Source organism: Lucilia cuprina, chromosome 4 (genome assembly GCF_022045245.1).
Source record: "Lucilia cuprina isolate Lc7/37 chromosome 4, ASM2204524v1, whole genome shotgun sequence".
In the NCBI taxonomy this organism is placed as follows: domain Eukaryota; kingdom Metazoa; phylum Arthropoda; class Insecta; order Diptera; family Calliphoridae; genus Lucilia; species Lucilia cuprina.
Genome location: NC_060952.1, coordinates 34,026,506 through 34,042,236, shown reverse-complemented (window position 1 = coordinate 34,042,236; position 15,731 = coordinate 34,026,506). Strand labels below are relative to the sequence as shown.

At 26.8% G+C, this 15,731-nt stretch overlaps 1 protein-coding gene and 1 long non-coding RNA gene across 2 annotated transcripts in view; one reads left to right on the top strand and one right to left on the bottom strand.

Annotated features, from left to right (window-relative positions):
- Positions 1-15,518, bottom strand: part of LOC124419600 — a 32,843-nt gene extending 17,325 nt beyond the window's left edge. The window contains exon 1 of the long non-coding RNA XR_006940721.1: positions 14,389-15,518. This is a non-coding gene — a long non-coding RNA (uncharacterized LOC124419600). The remainder of the gene's footprint in view (positions 1-14,388) is intronic.
- On the top strand, positions 667-6,125 carry LOC111677175 (mitochondrial pyruvate carrier 1). The gene is made up of 5 exons (XM_023438264.2): positions 667-921; positions 1,005-1,138; positions 1,229-1,354; positions 1,428-1,528; positions 5,535-6,125. Exons 3-5 carry the CDS (start codon positions 1,272-1,274, stop codon positions 5,705-5,707), a joined length of 357 nt encoding a protein of 118 aa, XP_023294032.1. The 5' UTR covers positions 667-921; positions 1,005-1,138; positions 1,229-1,271; the 3' UTR covers positions 5,708-6,125.
- Positions 15,519-15,731: the final 213 nt, after the last annotated feature.

Here is a 15,731-nt window from a genome sequence, read left to right as displayed (position 1 = left end):
TAAAATCTAATCCAAAATCAAGACTATAGTCTTATCTATTGTTCATTATTTTATATAGTATGGCAGGTTATATCCGTTTATAATTTTCTACTATTCTACAATAGTTTTATTTAAGTTTAATATTTGCTCCTAAAAGTATACTACTGTTTGATACATCCCTTATCAGCAAAGTTATAAACCTTTTTTTATTCACTTATCCAAAGAGTTGCCAGATATTAATAAATCAGCATGGTAATGCAGTGCTTTAACTGCTTAACTGGAAATTTATTAATTAAATAAATTTAAATAAATTAAACATATAGAAAGTTGATTAACATATTATATAGCACTACAAGATAGTAATTTTTACTAAATGTTAACTTCTGTTAACTTCTTCCTCTTAAAGGTAATTTTTTCAATTATTTTAAAGTCGATTTATAGAACTCTATGCTTATTTATAAAATCCTACAAAATAGTAACTTTATCCATTTTTTAGGGTAAATAGTTGATTTCTTCGTAATTCGAGCAATATTATTATACGAATATGGCAACATTCTAACTAAATGACAATTATTATGTACATTTTGCTCTCATTCTTCAAAATACCAAATAGAATAGAAAACGAAAACGTAATAAAAACAAAAACAACAAAGTTTTTTTTCCCCCATTCATTTGACAGAAACAGTAGTCGTCAGAGAATTCAATTCAAGGTGGTTGTGTGTGAGTTTTTTGTTGTCACTCTTTGTGCGAATTGTTCGGAATATTTTGCTTTCAAATTTTATTAAGTGCAGCGCAGTGATTTGCTACTTTTTTTATTGTTGTTTTACATTAAGTTTGCAACGGCTAGTGACAGTAGAGGAGCATTGAGATAAATTTGATTTTAGAAACGCACACAATTAGAATATTTACATAACTTTTGTTAAAATAATTGCAAGAAAGCAGGTAAAATATTATTAATTCTTTAGAATTTAGGAAAGTTTTTTAAATGTTGTTGTTTTTTTTTTATTGTCCCCTCTATCGTTAAGAACGTGTTAAGTTTTGCTTGGAAATAAATACTTTATTAGCGAAGGGGTCAATAATTCATTGGCAGCTAGTATTTGTTGTTTTGACTGTAACAGCAACAATAACAACAGGCAAGAAACTAAATACATAGATAATTGTAAGTAAGAAAACGTGTTGCTTTTTTTTAATTCAAGCTTTTATGTTGAATTTTAATAGTAATTTAATTAATTGATTTATTAATTTAAAGATATTTTTATTAATCGAGACTTGATTTGAAAACAAATTGCAAAATGTCTAAAAAAGGTGCTGCTGGTATGGCTGGAAGATTTTTTGAAAATCTTAAAAGCAAAGAATTCCGTGAATATTTAATGAGGTTTGTATTAGTGTGTGTGTGTGTATGTTTTGTAACAGTTTTCTATATTTAAATTATATATTCCATTCTTTAGTACACATTTCTGGGGTCCAGTGGCTAATTGGGGTATTCCTATTGCTGCTTTAGCGGACATTAAGAAAGATCCTAAAATTATTTCTGGACGCATGACATTGGGTAAGTTCTATTAAAGTTTGTCTGGTCTGTCTTTAATCCGATAAAGGTTCTAAAGGTTGTCTACATAGTTTCATCTTAAATTTAAATAAAGATTAGCGACCGCAGTAAGCATTTTATTTTGCTTATTAATAAATGCTCAGCAATTATGTTAGGGTTGCCAAGTAGTAGCAAATTATTAACAAATGTCTAGGCAAAAATAAAACAAAGTACTTCCAAAAGAATAGCAATTATCACCACTTCGAAATAAGCACCAAGTGAATGTTTTTAACTTCTGTGGAAGTGATGTTTTTAGACTTCTAAAGAAGCGAAAAGAATCCAAATTTTGTTTTTAAATTGAAGTTGCATTTTTTTGTATTAAACCAATTTTATTTTGGAGTTAATAAATTAATTTATTTATGTTAATATTAGAGTTCTATAGTTGAAACGAAAAGTCGACTTTTTGCATTTAGTTAAAAGTTGACTTTTACACTTTTTGCATTTTATGCAAAGTCGACTTTCGATTTTTTTCATTTAGTTAAAAGTCGACTATTAGTATTTTATAAATAGTCGATTTTTCGACTTTCGTTTTTTTTCGACTTTTGAACTTTTTTGCTTTTTGACTATTTTCAACTTCTTTCGTCTTTTTTCGACTATATTTTTACTTTTTTCCGACTATTATAGAGATTTTTGACGTTTTTTTTTATTTTTTAAAATTTTCGACTATTTTTAATTTTTTCTACTAGTTTTGAGTTTTCGACGTTTTACGATTTTTCGACTTTTTTCATAGACGATAGTCGAGTTATCGACTTTTTTGGAACAAAATAGTTGACTTCGACTTTTCGACTAAAAGTCGATTGTTCGATTATTCAAAAGTCAATTTTAAAACCAATGTTAATAGGGTTTTATAGTTGAAACGAAAAGTCGACTTTTTGCATTTTATGAAAAGTCGACTTTTTGCATTTTATGTAAAGTCGACATTTCGACTTTTTACATTTTATGAAAAGTCGACTTTTCGACTTTTTGCATTTAGTTAAAAGTCGATTTTTCGACTTTTTCATTTAATTAAAAGTCAATTTTTCTACTTTTCGACTTATAATATTTTATAAATAGTCGACTTTTCGACTTTTTTGACTTTTTTCATAGACGATAGTCGAGTAATTTTTTAATTGTAAATATTAAAAAATCATATCATTAAAATTTAAAAAAATAAGTTGAAATTTTAAAACAAGTTTAAATTTTTTGTCGAAAGTCGACTTTACGGCAAATAAAACTTTTTCTTTTTATAAACTTACTTATAGTATTTTCAGTAAAAATGTTTCAAACTTTTTGACTAAAAACTGTGCTGTTACCTATTTCCCTTATATTTAAAAAAAAATAATAGAAATAAATTTTTCAATATTAGATATTAATGAATAATTACCAAAAAGTTCATTGTCTTTTGCTGAAATATGTCGCATATTTTTTAGAAAAACAACTTAATTATTCTTTAAATTCAAATCTTTTTATACTAAATACAAATTGTTTAGCAAAATGTTATTTTTAACAAATATGTATATTTCCACAAATTAATAAAAAAAAACTGTCTAACAAATATATATAATTAAATTAAAACGCATTTAGTTAAAAAAAATCTGAAAAAAGCATATGCCATAAAATTGTTTAACTAAAAACTATTTGGTAATACCATTTTTTTCTAACTCACTATCTCTTGAAATAGTTTATTTTAATATACACGCAGTGATAACGGTATTAATATATATAAAAAAATATTCCAAACATGTCATTTAGTTTTTTTTATTCTCTCACCATAAAAACCTTATCGTGATTTAGGTAAATTTATAAAAAAAAAAAATTAATTATAGCGCGATTATGATAGATGTCTGTTTTTTAAACAAATGTTTCTGTTTAATAAACAATAAAGTTTTTCTATTTGATTATTAGTTTATTAATTGATTTTGATTTAAAAACCTAAATAGATAGTGTTTTAGAACCAACGATTTTTTGTAGAAAAGTAGACTTTTAAAGGATCTAAAAGTTGGGGTATAATTTAATTCTACTTTGTGTAGAAAAAGTCGAAAGTTAGCAATTTTGTCATAAGAAAAATCAAAATCGTTTACTTTTCGACTTTTAGTATTTTGTAAATTTTCTACTTTTTCCGACTTTTCGATTATTTTTAACTTTTTCTGACATTCCGATTTTTTTTTTGATTATTTTCGACTTTTTTTTACTTTTGTTTGACTCTTTCCGACTTTTCGATCTTTATTTACAAAGTCGACTTTTCGACTTATTTCATAGACGATGGTCGAGTGGTCGACTTTTTTGGAACAAAATACTCAAACTCGACTTTTTTCGACAAAAAGTCGATTATTCGAAAGTCGATTTATAGAATCTTAAGTCAAATTAGGGTTCTAAAGAAAAGTCGAATTTTCGATTTTTGCTTTTAGTTAAAAGTCGACTTTTCCACTTTTTGCATGTTATGAAATGTAGATTTTTCAACTTCTTTCATTTCATTAACAATCGACTTTTATACTTTTCGACTTTTAGTATTTTATAAGTTTACGACTTTTTCCAACTTTTCGTCTTTTTTTACTTTTTCTCACTTTTCGATTTTTTTCGACTATTTTCGAGTTTCTACTTTTCGACTTTTGTTTGATTCTTTCCGACTTTTCGACTCTCTCCGACTTTTTGACTTTTATTTACAAAGTCGACTTTTCGACTTATTTCAAAAAGTCGATTGTTCGACTATTCGATAGTCGATTTATAGTCTATTTTGTTCCAAAAAAGTCGATAACTCGACTATTGTCTATGAAAAAAGTCGAAAAGTCGACTTTGTAAATAAAAGTAAAAAAAAGTCGAAAAAAGTAGAGAAGTCAAAAAATGTAGAAATAAGTCGAAAAATCATAAAATGCCAAAAACTCGAAAATAGTAGAAAAATGTCAAAAATAGTCGAAAATTTTATAAAAGTGGAAAAAAGTAAAAAAATAGTCGAAAAACCTCGAAAATAGTCAAAAAGTCGAAAAATGTTCTAAAAAGTCAAAAAAAAGTCAAAAATAGTCGAAAATTTTAAGTGGAAAATTCTAAATCTCTAAAATAGTCGGAAAACCTCGAAAAAAAAGTAAAAGAAATAATAGAAATAAGCCAAAAGGTCGAAAATGGTAGAAAAAAGTCAAAAATAGTCGTAAATTTTTAAAAAAAAGTGGAAAAAGTCATAAACTCTTAAATAGTAGGGAAACTCGAAAAAAGTATAAAAATAGTCGAAAACTCAAAAATAGTAGAAAAGGCCAAAATCTCTAAAATAGTCAGAAACCCTCGAAAAGAGTCGAAAAAAGTAAAAAACAGTCGAAAATAGTCAAAAAGTCGAAAACTCGAAAATAGTAGAAAAGGTCAAAATCCCTAATATAGTCAGAAAACCTCGAAAAAAGTAAAAAAAAAGTCGAAAATAGTAGAAAAAAGTCAAAAATAGTCGAAAATTTAAAAAAAGTGGAAAAAAGTCGGAAAACTCGAAAAAGTAAAAAAATAGTCGAAAAGTCGTCTATTTAAAAAATACTAAATGTCGAAAAGTCGACTTTTAACTAAATGAAAAAAAAATTGAAAAATCGAATTTCATAAAAAGCAAAAGGTCGAAAAGTCGATTTTTAACTAAATGCAAAAAGTCGAAAAGTCGACTTTTCGTTTCAACTATAGAGCCCTAATCGACATTTTGTCGAAGCGTTATATTTGTCGAAAAAAGTCGGAAAAGAAAAAAATTAATTTCTCGTAAGTTACTATATCTCCAACACATGAACAAACGACTTTTTGACAAAAAAAAAATCGTCAATGAAAATGTTCGAAATGACAATTTTTTTATAGATTGACAAAACATTTACAATTTAATTAAAAAACTACTTAATGAAGCCATATTTTAGATGTAAATCATTTCATCCAAAAACTCAAAAAATAGTCATAGTAATTAACATTCATTATTAGTTGTAATAAAAGAAAAATCAATAGAAATTTCTTAAAACTAATATATACTTCTCTCTTTCAGCTCTTACCCTATACTCCTTTGTATTTATGCGTTTCGCCTGGAAGGTACAACCTAGAAATATGCTGCTATTCGCCTGCCATTTAACTAATTCAACTGCACAATCTATACAGGGTGTGCGTTTTATCAACTACAATTATTTATCCGATAACAAGGATAAGAAACAAGCTGCCTAAAAAAGACACAAATTCAAATAATCTTAACAATATACAACAAAAAACATAGCATAAATTTAGCAAAAAAAAGAACAGGAACACAAAAAGTATGTTTTTTTAAAAAACATCCTTATAAAAATCTAGTTTAATTTTGTTAAACAAATTTAAAATCTATTGAAATCTCTCTTGAAACAAAGCACGATGTTTAGATTAAATGTTGTTCGTTTGTTTTATTATAATTATTTTTTAACAAACAACAAAACACCTGTTAATAATATTTACAAAAACATAAACAAATGTACAATAACTCTAGTTAAATATGAATATAAAATAAATATTAGCGCAAAAATAAAAATAACAAAACTATTAATTGGCCTAATTGTAGTTAAATTTCAAATATTATTAACTGAACGCAATGGATTGGCAATCACGCATAAATTGTTACAAAATAAAAACAATGAATTTGTTGTATAACTTTTGCCTGATTGTTGGCGATAAAAATGCCAAACTAGTCTAATGGGTGCAACAATTTTAAGTTAAAAAATTACATTTTAAATCGTAGAGAAAAACTTGTACAATATGTATAAAGAAAATATATGTATGTACGCCAGTACTACTTTAAGAAGTGCCATTTTTCAAATAAGTTCGAAATAATTGAAAAAAAAACAACAAGAAAATGTATAAATAAAAGAATATCATTAAAAAAAACTAGTTGGTTTTAATTAGCATATTAGTATAAACAAGTAGGAGTGCTATATTCGGCTGTGCCAAATCTTATATACCCTTCACCATAGTGTATTTTAAACATACATATTAGTTTTTTAAATTTTTTTCCCGACTAATAATATTAAAATAATATTACGCCAAGAGCAAAACAAAATGAACAACAACAACGCTAAACGAAATAAAAAACAAAATACACAAGGCATCTAAAGCAACAAACAATGTTTAGATCGAAAAACACAGAAAAACAAAATAAACAACGCAATAAAACCAACCTACATCCAAATATACGAACAGAATTCACAAAAACAAAATACACAACTCAATGACGCCAACAGCATCCAAACATACAAAACGAAATACACAGCTGAAAAACCAAATACATCTACACACACGTGTACATCTTTTTCTAATATACAGTGTTGTTGTTGCTTTTTTTAACAAAGCATGAAAAAATATGACATTTTTTGTTGAAATTTTCAGAGGTTGTCTCGAATTTTTGCTCATATCTCCGTTATTTACCGACTGATTTTGCTGATTTTAAATAGCGATTTTCTTGAAAGCATGTCTAACAGAATTATAGAAGATTCAGATCTCGCCGATATCTGGGGTCCTCTAGAAAATGATTTCAACAAACACACAGACAGACAGACGGACATAGCTTAATCAACTCAGCTACCTATAAGGATCCAGAATATATATACTTTATGAGGTCGGAAAATTATATTATAGAAATTACAAACGGAATGACAAACTTATATATACCCTTCTCACGAAGGTGAAGGGTATAAAAACTAGAAAGATAAACCAATCGTATGTTAACAACACTTGTAAATAGATATAAAGTATTTTTTTGAAAAGATGACGTAATATAGTTTGTATAATGATGTTGTAACAGTTAAAAACATGACATTATTTCATATTGAAAGGTTAAAGGTTATTCCCGTGATAGAGAACTTAGTCTTTATAGTATTTTATGATAGTAAATGTCTATTGAATGGCTAAGAGCTATGTGCCTATAGCTCTCGCTGCAATCTATTGATGAGAAAGGGGGACACTCATATCCGGTTACTGTTACAGGTTGCAGGTTACTGTCGGTAAGGCATAATCAGTAAGAAGTATGTAAGTAAATAAGTAATTAAGTAATGAAGTAAGTAGGTAGGTAAGTAAGTAAGTAATAAAGTAAGTAAGTTAGTAATTAAGTAAGTAAGTAAGTAAGTAAGTAAGTAAGTAAGTAAGTAAGTAAGTAATAAAGTAATTAAATAAGTAAGTAAGTTAGTAAGTAAGTAATTAAGTAAGTAAGTAAGAAGTAAGTAAGTAAGAAGTAAGTAAGTAATTAAGTAAGCAAGTAAGTAAGTAATTAAGTAAGTACGTAAGTAAGTGAGTAAGTAAGTAAGTAAGTAAGTAAGTAAGTAAGAAAGTAATAAAGTAATTAAATAAGTAAGTAACTTAGTAAGTAAGTAATTAAGTAAGTAAGTATGTAAGTAAGTAAGTAAGTAAGTAAGTAAGTAAGTAAGTAAGTAAGTAAGTAAGTAAGTAAGTAAGTAAGTAATTAAGTAAGTAAGTAAGTAAGTAAGTAAGTAAGTAAGTAAGTAAGAAGTAAGTAAGAAGTAAGTATGTAAGTAAGTAAGTAAGTATGTAAGTAAGTAAGTAAGTAAGTAAGTAAGTAAGTAAGTAAGTAAGTAAGTAAGTAAGTAAGTAAGTAAGTAAGTAAGTAAGTAAGTAAGTAAGTAAGTAAGTAAGTAAGTAAGTAAGTAAGTAAGTAAGTAAGTAAGTAAGTAAGTAAGTAAGTAAGTAAGTAAGTAAGTAAGTAAGTAAGTAAGTAAGTAAGTAAGTAAGTAAGTAAGTAAGTAAGTAAGTAAGTAAGTAAGTAAGTAAGTAAGTAAGTAAGTAAGTAAGTAAGTAAGTAAGTAAGTAAGTAAGTAAGTAAGTAAGTAAGTAAGTAAGTAAGTAAGTAAGTAAGTAAGTAAGTAAGTAAGTAAGTAAGTAAGTAAGTAAGTAAGTAAGTAAGTAAGTAAGTAAGTAAGTAAGTAAGTAAGTAAGTAAGTAAGTAAGTAAGTAAGTAAGTAAGTAAGTAAGTAAGTAATAAGTAAGTAAGTAAGTAAGTAAGTAAGTAAGTAAGTAAGTAAGTAAGTAAGTAAGTAAGTAAGTAAGTAAGTAAGTAAGTAAGTAAGTAAGTAAGTAAGTAAGTAAGTAAGTAAGTAAGTAAGTAAGTAAGTAAGTAAGTAAGTAAGTAAGTAAGTAAGTAAGTAAGTAAGTAAGTAAGTAAGTAAGTAAGTAAGTAAGTAAGTAATGTTCAATAGGCTTCGTCCCTGTGCCAAAAAACATGCTTGGTCCAAATTTCATCAAATTATCTTGAAAATTGCGACATGTACCTTTCGCACAAGGTTTAAATGGACAGCCAGCCGGACAGACGGACGGACATATCTTAATCGACTCAAAAAATTATTCTGAATCGATATACTTTTGTGTGTTACAAACATCAGCACAAACGTATAATACCCTCACCACTACAGTGGTGTAGGGTATAAATAGACATTAAAACTTACCTTAAGTAAAACATCGAAAATAAAGTAATTTCTGCTTCACCATCTCCCTGCCATTTATTTAGTATTTCGTTTCCACAACAATTTAGATTAATTTTGATTTTTAAGCTTTTTATTTTATACACCACATTTTACACGACTAAATCAAATTATTATTATTGTTCTATATAGTAGAAACATAAAGTCAACTTTTCGGTTGTTCCTATATTTGAAAGTAATTTTTGATTGATTTTTTTGATTTTTTTTAAAGTTATCTTTTCGAAATTTTCGTAATATCGGTATGTTTCAATAAGAATTTTTCTTTCAATATAATTGCCCTTGTTTATATCAAATAATCGACTTTGTTTTATTTAACTTTATTATTTTCGTTTAATACAAATTTTCTTAATTTTATAATTTAACACTCCCTGACATATGCAATTACAAAAGTAGCATTTTATTACTGCTTAGGAAATATAACAACACCACACTTCTTTTTGTTAAACTAACAACCAATTCCACTGTTAAACGGAAATGTTTATTGGTAAAAGTTTGTCAACACTATTCTGTTAGAAAAGGAACTTATTAAACTTATAAGCTAAAGCAGTTCAAAAGCTTTTACTATGAAGTATAAAATTTTAAAGCTTTTTATTAACGCATTCCTAAGCTTTGTTTTTCAAAAGTTTTCAACACTTGAAAGTTTTTTGTAAGACACTTGTTGTTATTATTATTATTATTCATGGAACCAATAAACTCAAAAACACGACTGGAAAGCAAACACAAATTTATTAACGAAGTCAATGCAGTTGATGTTCTTATTGTTGTTGTTTATTAAAGAAAAGAACGATACATAAGATATTATTAACTTTATTTGTTTAATTTTTGTAATATTATTATTTTTTTAGTGCCCGAATTAGTTTCTTATGTATTAAATAAATAAATTAATACATATTCACATAATTTGCTATTTGTTGTTAGATTATTTTACGGCACTACATACATACATAAAATAGATACACACAAAATGTAGTTTGGTTTAATGGCGTTATAGCTATGTATGAATTTAACAAAATAAATTTAAAAAGAACTTCTGCTTTCTAATATTAACTTTTTATGTCTGTAACACTTTAAGAATATGATATTTTAATTAAAATATGTTATGTTTTATGTTAAAATATTCTATATGTTTCAATTAAAATATTCTATTTGTTATTGCACTTATTATGTATATAATAATCACTTTTATTCATTTCATTTTTTATTCACTTACTAAGCAACCGACACCAAACGAATTCAAGGAAAGACGAAACTGAACTAAAGTCTAAGGAGTTGATGAAATGAATAAAGAGCAATTTTAGCTAAAAGGGAATGACAAGTATTCACTAGTGAGAGCATGCGTTTTACATAAGGCAACAACAAGTTATTATTGGAAGCTGCAAGTTATTGTTATTATTTTTTTTTTTTTTTTTTGGTAATATATGAGTGAATAATATAACAGGGAGTTCATTTTATTCGATAATGTTGTTATTGTAATAAGGGAATGCAACGGTACTTTTAGAACATAAAAAACGGTTGTTTTTTGTTTGTTTGTTTTTTAAGTTACTTATGACGGCTGTTTTTATGCACATAAAAGTGGAGAAAATAATATAGACTTTAACTAGCAAGCTAATTAGTAGCTAATTAATTAACTAACTAACTAACTAACTAACTAACTAACTAACTAACTAACTAACTAACTAACTAACTAACTAACTAACTGACTAGCTAACTAACTAACTAACTAACTAACTAACTAACTAACTAACTAACTAACTAACTAACTAACTAACTAACTAACTAACTAACTAACTAACTAACTAATTAATTAACTAACTAATTAACTAACTAACTAACTAACTAACTAACTAACTAACTAACTAACTGACTAACTAACTAACTAACTAACTAACTAACTAACTAACTAACTAACTAACTAACTAACTAACTAACTAACTAACTAACTAACTGACTAACTAACTAACTAACTAACTAACTAACTAACTAACTAACTATCTGACTAACTAACTAACTATCTGACTATCTGACTAACTAACTAACTAACTAACTAACTAACTAACTAACTGACTAACTGACTAACTGACTAACTGACTAACTGACTAACTGACTTACTGACTTACTGACTAACTAACTAACTAACTAACTAACTAACTAACTAACTAACTAACTAACTAACTAACTAACTAACTAACTAACTAACTAACTAACTAACTAACTAACTATCTAACTATCTGTCTAACTAACTAACTGACTAACTAAACTAACTTTTACATTCACCTAATAAAATAATCACGTACATAGCTAACTCATCTTTTAATTGCGCATCGATTAATACAAAATAACAACAACCTGTAACTTCCAATAACACTTCATATTTGTTGTTGCTTTATACTATTTTTATGTTCTCAGTAATAAACACTTGTCCTTCCATTGTGCTTTCATTGCTCATTAAGTACTTCATCAACGCCTTCGACTTTAGTTCTATCACAGGGTATACAGAGACGTCACGAGCAAAAAGCTTTTTTCCTCTCTTTCGCACAAAACGAATTCAATGATTTTTTTTAGCTGTATTTTATATACCTCTTCTCACCAATCAATTTCAAAATCAAACAAAAGCTGATTTTAGACTTTTTCAAATGTCAAAAGTGACATATCTGTATACTTTGTGGTTCTATTTCGATTTTCCTTCAGTTCGTGTCGTGTTTTTTGTATGTCGTAAGTGAAAAAATAATTAAAATAATGAAGTGTTTTTATATAATCGAATATATAAACAGATGTAATACAGTACTTAGTGCAAAATATAAATAAGGTTTTTAATAAATTAAAATGCCAAAATATTTTTTTCATTTATTTTTTCAAATACATTGTACATTAGAATAATATCGTTAATATCAATTTAATAAGTGTATTTATATTATGTACATGTATGTACTATGTATTGAATAAATATGAATTTAAATTCCTTATTTCTATTTAAAAAGATCATAATAAATACAGATAAAGTTCATATGAAAGTATTCAACAAATAACAACAACTTTCATCTAGCATTTCGTTATAATTGTTATTATTGCTTTAATTACGATGTTATTTTGTTATTACAACTACAACAATAATAATAATATCAACTCCAATGAGTTTGTTGCGATTTTGGGTTTTCTTTCTAATCGTCTGTTATTGAGATTATATGTTCAATAAATAAATGTCCAGTGTTGAAAAAAGGTTTAAAAATGACATTAAATCAGCGTTAACTAATTTAGTTTAAATGTTTAATAATTTCCTTTTCCTGAAGATGATCGTTCATCTGCTGAAACACTAAAAATAAACACTTTCGTTTCCATAGGATCGATCGATAACTTCCTGATTTAAATAAAATTTCTGCTTTAATAGTAGCATATGTAAAGAAGTGTTTAATAAAAAATATTTTAATAAATAAAGAAAATAAACAAATTAACAAAATCATTGAAATCGTGATTTTTCGTATTAATGTTGGTTTAATTACATAAACATAAATCAATTAATCAATATAGGTACTTAATGGATGGCAAAAGAGATGAAATTCCTTTTTTTCTGATGTTTGTCGAAGGGTAAGTGAATTTTTTTTTTTTTATTTAAAATGCTAGTGCTAAAAATCTACGATGATCTAAAAATGTATGTAGATGATCCAAAAATGTATAAGTGACAAACCACCAAAATGTTGCAACTATTTTAAATCCAAACGATTATTAATATCACATTCCAGCAAAAATAAAATGAAGTATTTCCAAAAGAATAACATTAATCGACACGTTTAAAGTAACTCTTAGTAATTTTTTACCTTCTGTGGCTCCAAAGAAGATACTTATTCTTTTTTAAATTTAAGGTATATTTTTGTACTGAAATTTTTTGAATTACACCAATTTTATTTGTTTATTTTTGTAAATATTATTTGAGTTAAATTAGCAGTATTCTGTATTACTACAATTGCACTTCCTAAAAATTTCGAAAATAAATAATATAAAAACTACTTCCTGAAAATGATTTCAGATATAGTGAATTTGAAATCAAATAAAAAGGTCATTCCTCCTCTGACAAACCTGTGTTGAAACCATAACTACTTCAGATCTTTTTCAGTACTTCCATATAGTAAATTCTATTTCTTGTTGAGAGATAGGTTTGCTCATGGATAAAAGTTTACTTTTTTTCCTAAATATAATATCGTCCTAGACATTTAAGAAAGAGAATAAGAAACCATTAACAAACTGTAGGAAAATTAGACTGAAGATATAAGTTGTTATAAAGTTAGTTGCATCAACTATATGCACTAAAATAGGGTTACATGCAAAATAAGAATATTTGCTAATATGTTATTGAATCAGTAAGGCCGCGAAATTACAAAATTGGGCTTTCGGCTAGGCTAAAAGCAAGGTTACTCATTTCAACCCAACTAAAACAGAAAATTGTCTTTTTACAATAAATCATGATATACATATGTATGTATTCTTGTTTGGTTATTGGGGAGGCACTTTCGAGGTACATGTGGTGGCTGTGGCAGAATAAAATTGCGGAAAGATGTTTGTTTAACAACCATTTCAGCTATGTGATTTAAACGGAAGTAGTGGTTTTGAGCAACGGGACAGTGATGGTCAGAGATTAAATAGTTGAGTTATCCTTGGAGATCACAGAAGGCCGCAGGTGGATAGGACAGCTAATATGATTGTTTTATAGTGAGGAGAGCTTGAGGAATTCAATCAAATAAAATAATTCCATAACACCACTTGAAATTTTTCAAACAATATTTACCGATCAGGTCCGCATGAAATTTTATAAGAAGATTGTAATTCCTATGTCGAGCTTCATAACTTTACACGTGTTTTAAAATCTTTTTCTCAAGGGGATGTGGGAGGGTCAACTATGTACCGATTCTTATAACTTTTTGCCAAAAAAAGTTTTTGGTAAAAATATTTTGGCTTATATAAAACTTATTTTTGCAGAATTTCAACAGTTATGATTGTTAAAGATGCTTTTCGGGTATAGCCACCTGTATGTGTGCTATGCGAAAACGTGGACCAAAAAGCTTTCCGTTCGGACTTTCAACAGACGGACAAATACGGCTAGATCGATCTGTAATATAAGAAGGACCCAGAATATGTACATACATGTACTTTTCAATATGGCCAATATTTTAATGTGTCAAATGGGTATAAAAATATCGGTCGCAATGTTCATTAGTTAACTTGTTTCATTGTTTTTTGATTAATAATTTACATACATACATACATACATACATACATACATACATACATACATACATACATACATACATACATACATACATACATACATACATACATAGGTAGATCGGCAACAAATATTCTAAATTTTTATCTCGTAAAATTTAAACACATGTAATAACTTACCTTTGGAAAAATATTGGAAATAAAGTAATTTCTGCTACATCAACTCTCCTGAGTTCCATAAGGTACTTCGTTTTCACTATAATTTCGATTAATTATGTGGTTTAAGCTTTTTATTACTTACACACTACGTCTCACTTATCCGACCGATATTCAGACGAATAAATCAAGTTATTATTAATTGTTGAAACAGAATGTCAACTTTTCAGTTGTTGATATTAATGAAAGATAAAAATTGACTATTCGAAATTTACTTAATATCGACATTTTTTTTTTCAATATAATTGGCTTTGTTGTATATTTATTTAAATCTCGAAATATAACAACACATTTATTTGATTTTAACGACCGAATTAAATGTTACGCAAAAAGTACTTTTCAAAAATTTGGCAACATCCTTCTGTTAGAAAAGGAACTTATTAAACTTTTAAGATAATATAGCTTAAAAACATTTACTAAGAAGTATGTATATAATTATAGAGCTTTTTTATTTACGCTGTCTTAAGCTTTCTTTTTCAAAAGTTTTCAACACTGAAAAGTTTTTTTTAATGACTCTTGTTGTTATTGTTATAACACATTGAACGACTGATAGTTTCTCATTAACACGAACAATACGACTGGAAAGAAAATGCAAAATTTGTAACAAAGTTAACGGAGTTGATGTTGGTATTGTTGTTGTATTTTAAAAAGAAAAACAATACAGAAGATAATGTGGATGCAACAATAAAAATTATAACGAGACACTTTATTTGTTATTAGTTTTTCTTTTATGCCCGAATTACGGTAGTTTCTTATATATTAAATAAATTAACACATATTCACACAATTCCCTAGTTTTTGTTAGATTATTTAACGGCACTACATACATACAATAGATACACACCAAATTATGTTTTGTTTAATGGCGTTATACTTATTTATTTAACAAAACAACTTTAAAAAGAACTGCTTCTAATATAAACATTTTATTACTGTAATACTTTAAGAATACGATATTTGACGCGACCGATACGTTTTAATTAAAAAATATTGTATGAATTATTGCACTTATTATGTACATATGTATATAAAAATCACTTTTATTCATTTACTTATTTGTTCACATAGTACGCGACCGACACGACACATATTCAAGGAAAGACGAAACTAAACTAAAGTCAAAGGAGTTGATGAAATAAATAAAGAGAAGTTTTAGCAAAATGGAATGACAAATATTCACTAGTGAGAGCATGCGTTTTACATAAGGCAACAACAAGTTATTATTGGAAGCTGCAAGTTATTGTTGTTGTTTATTTTGGTAATTGATGAGTGAGTAATATAAAAGGGAGTTCATTATAATCGATAAT

Bases quoted from the DNA above. Each gene is read 5' to 3' on its own strand.
- LOC111677175 (XM_023438264.2), top strand. From the start codon at position 1,272: ATGTCTAAAAAAGGTGCTGCTGGTATGGCTGGAAGATTTTTTGAAAAT. The intron at 1,355-1,427 runs GTTTGTATTAGT...TCCATTCTTTAG, and splicing joins TTCCGTGAATATTTAATGAG to TACACATTTCTGGGGTCCAG. The intron at 1,529-5,534 runs GTAAGTTCTATT...TCTCTCTTTCAG, and splicing joins TTCTGGACGCATGACATTGG to CTCTTACCCTATACTCCTTT.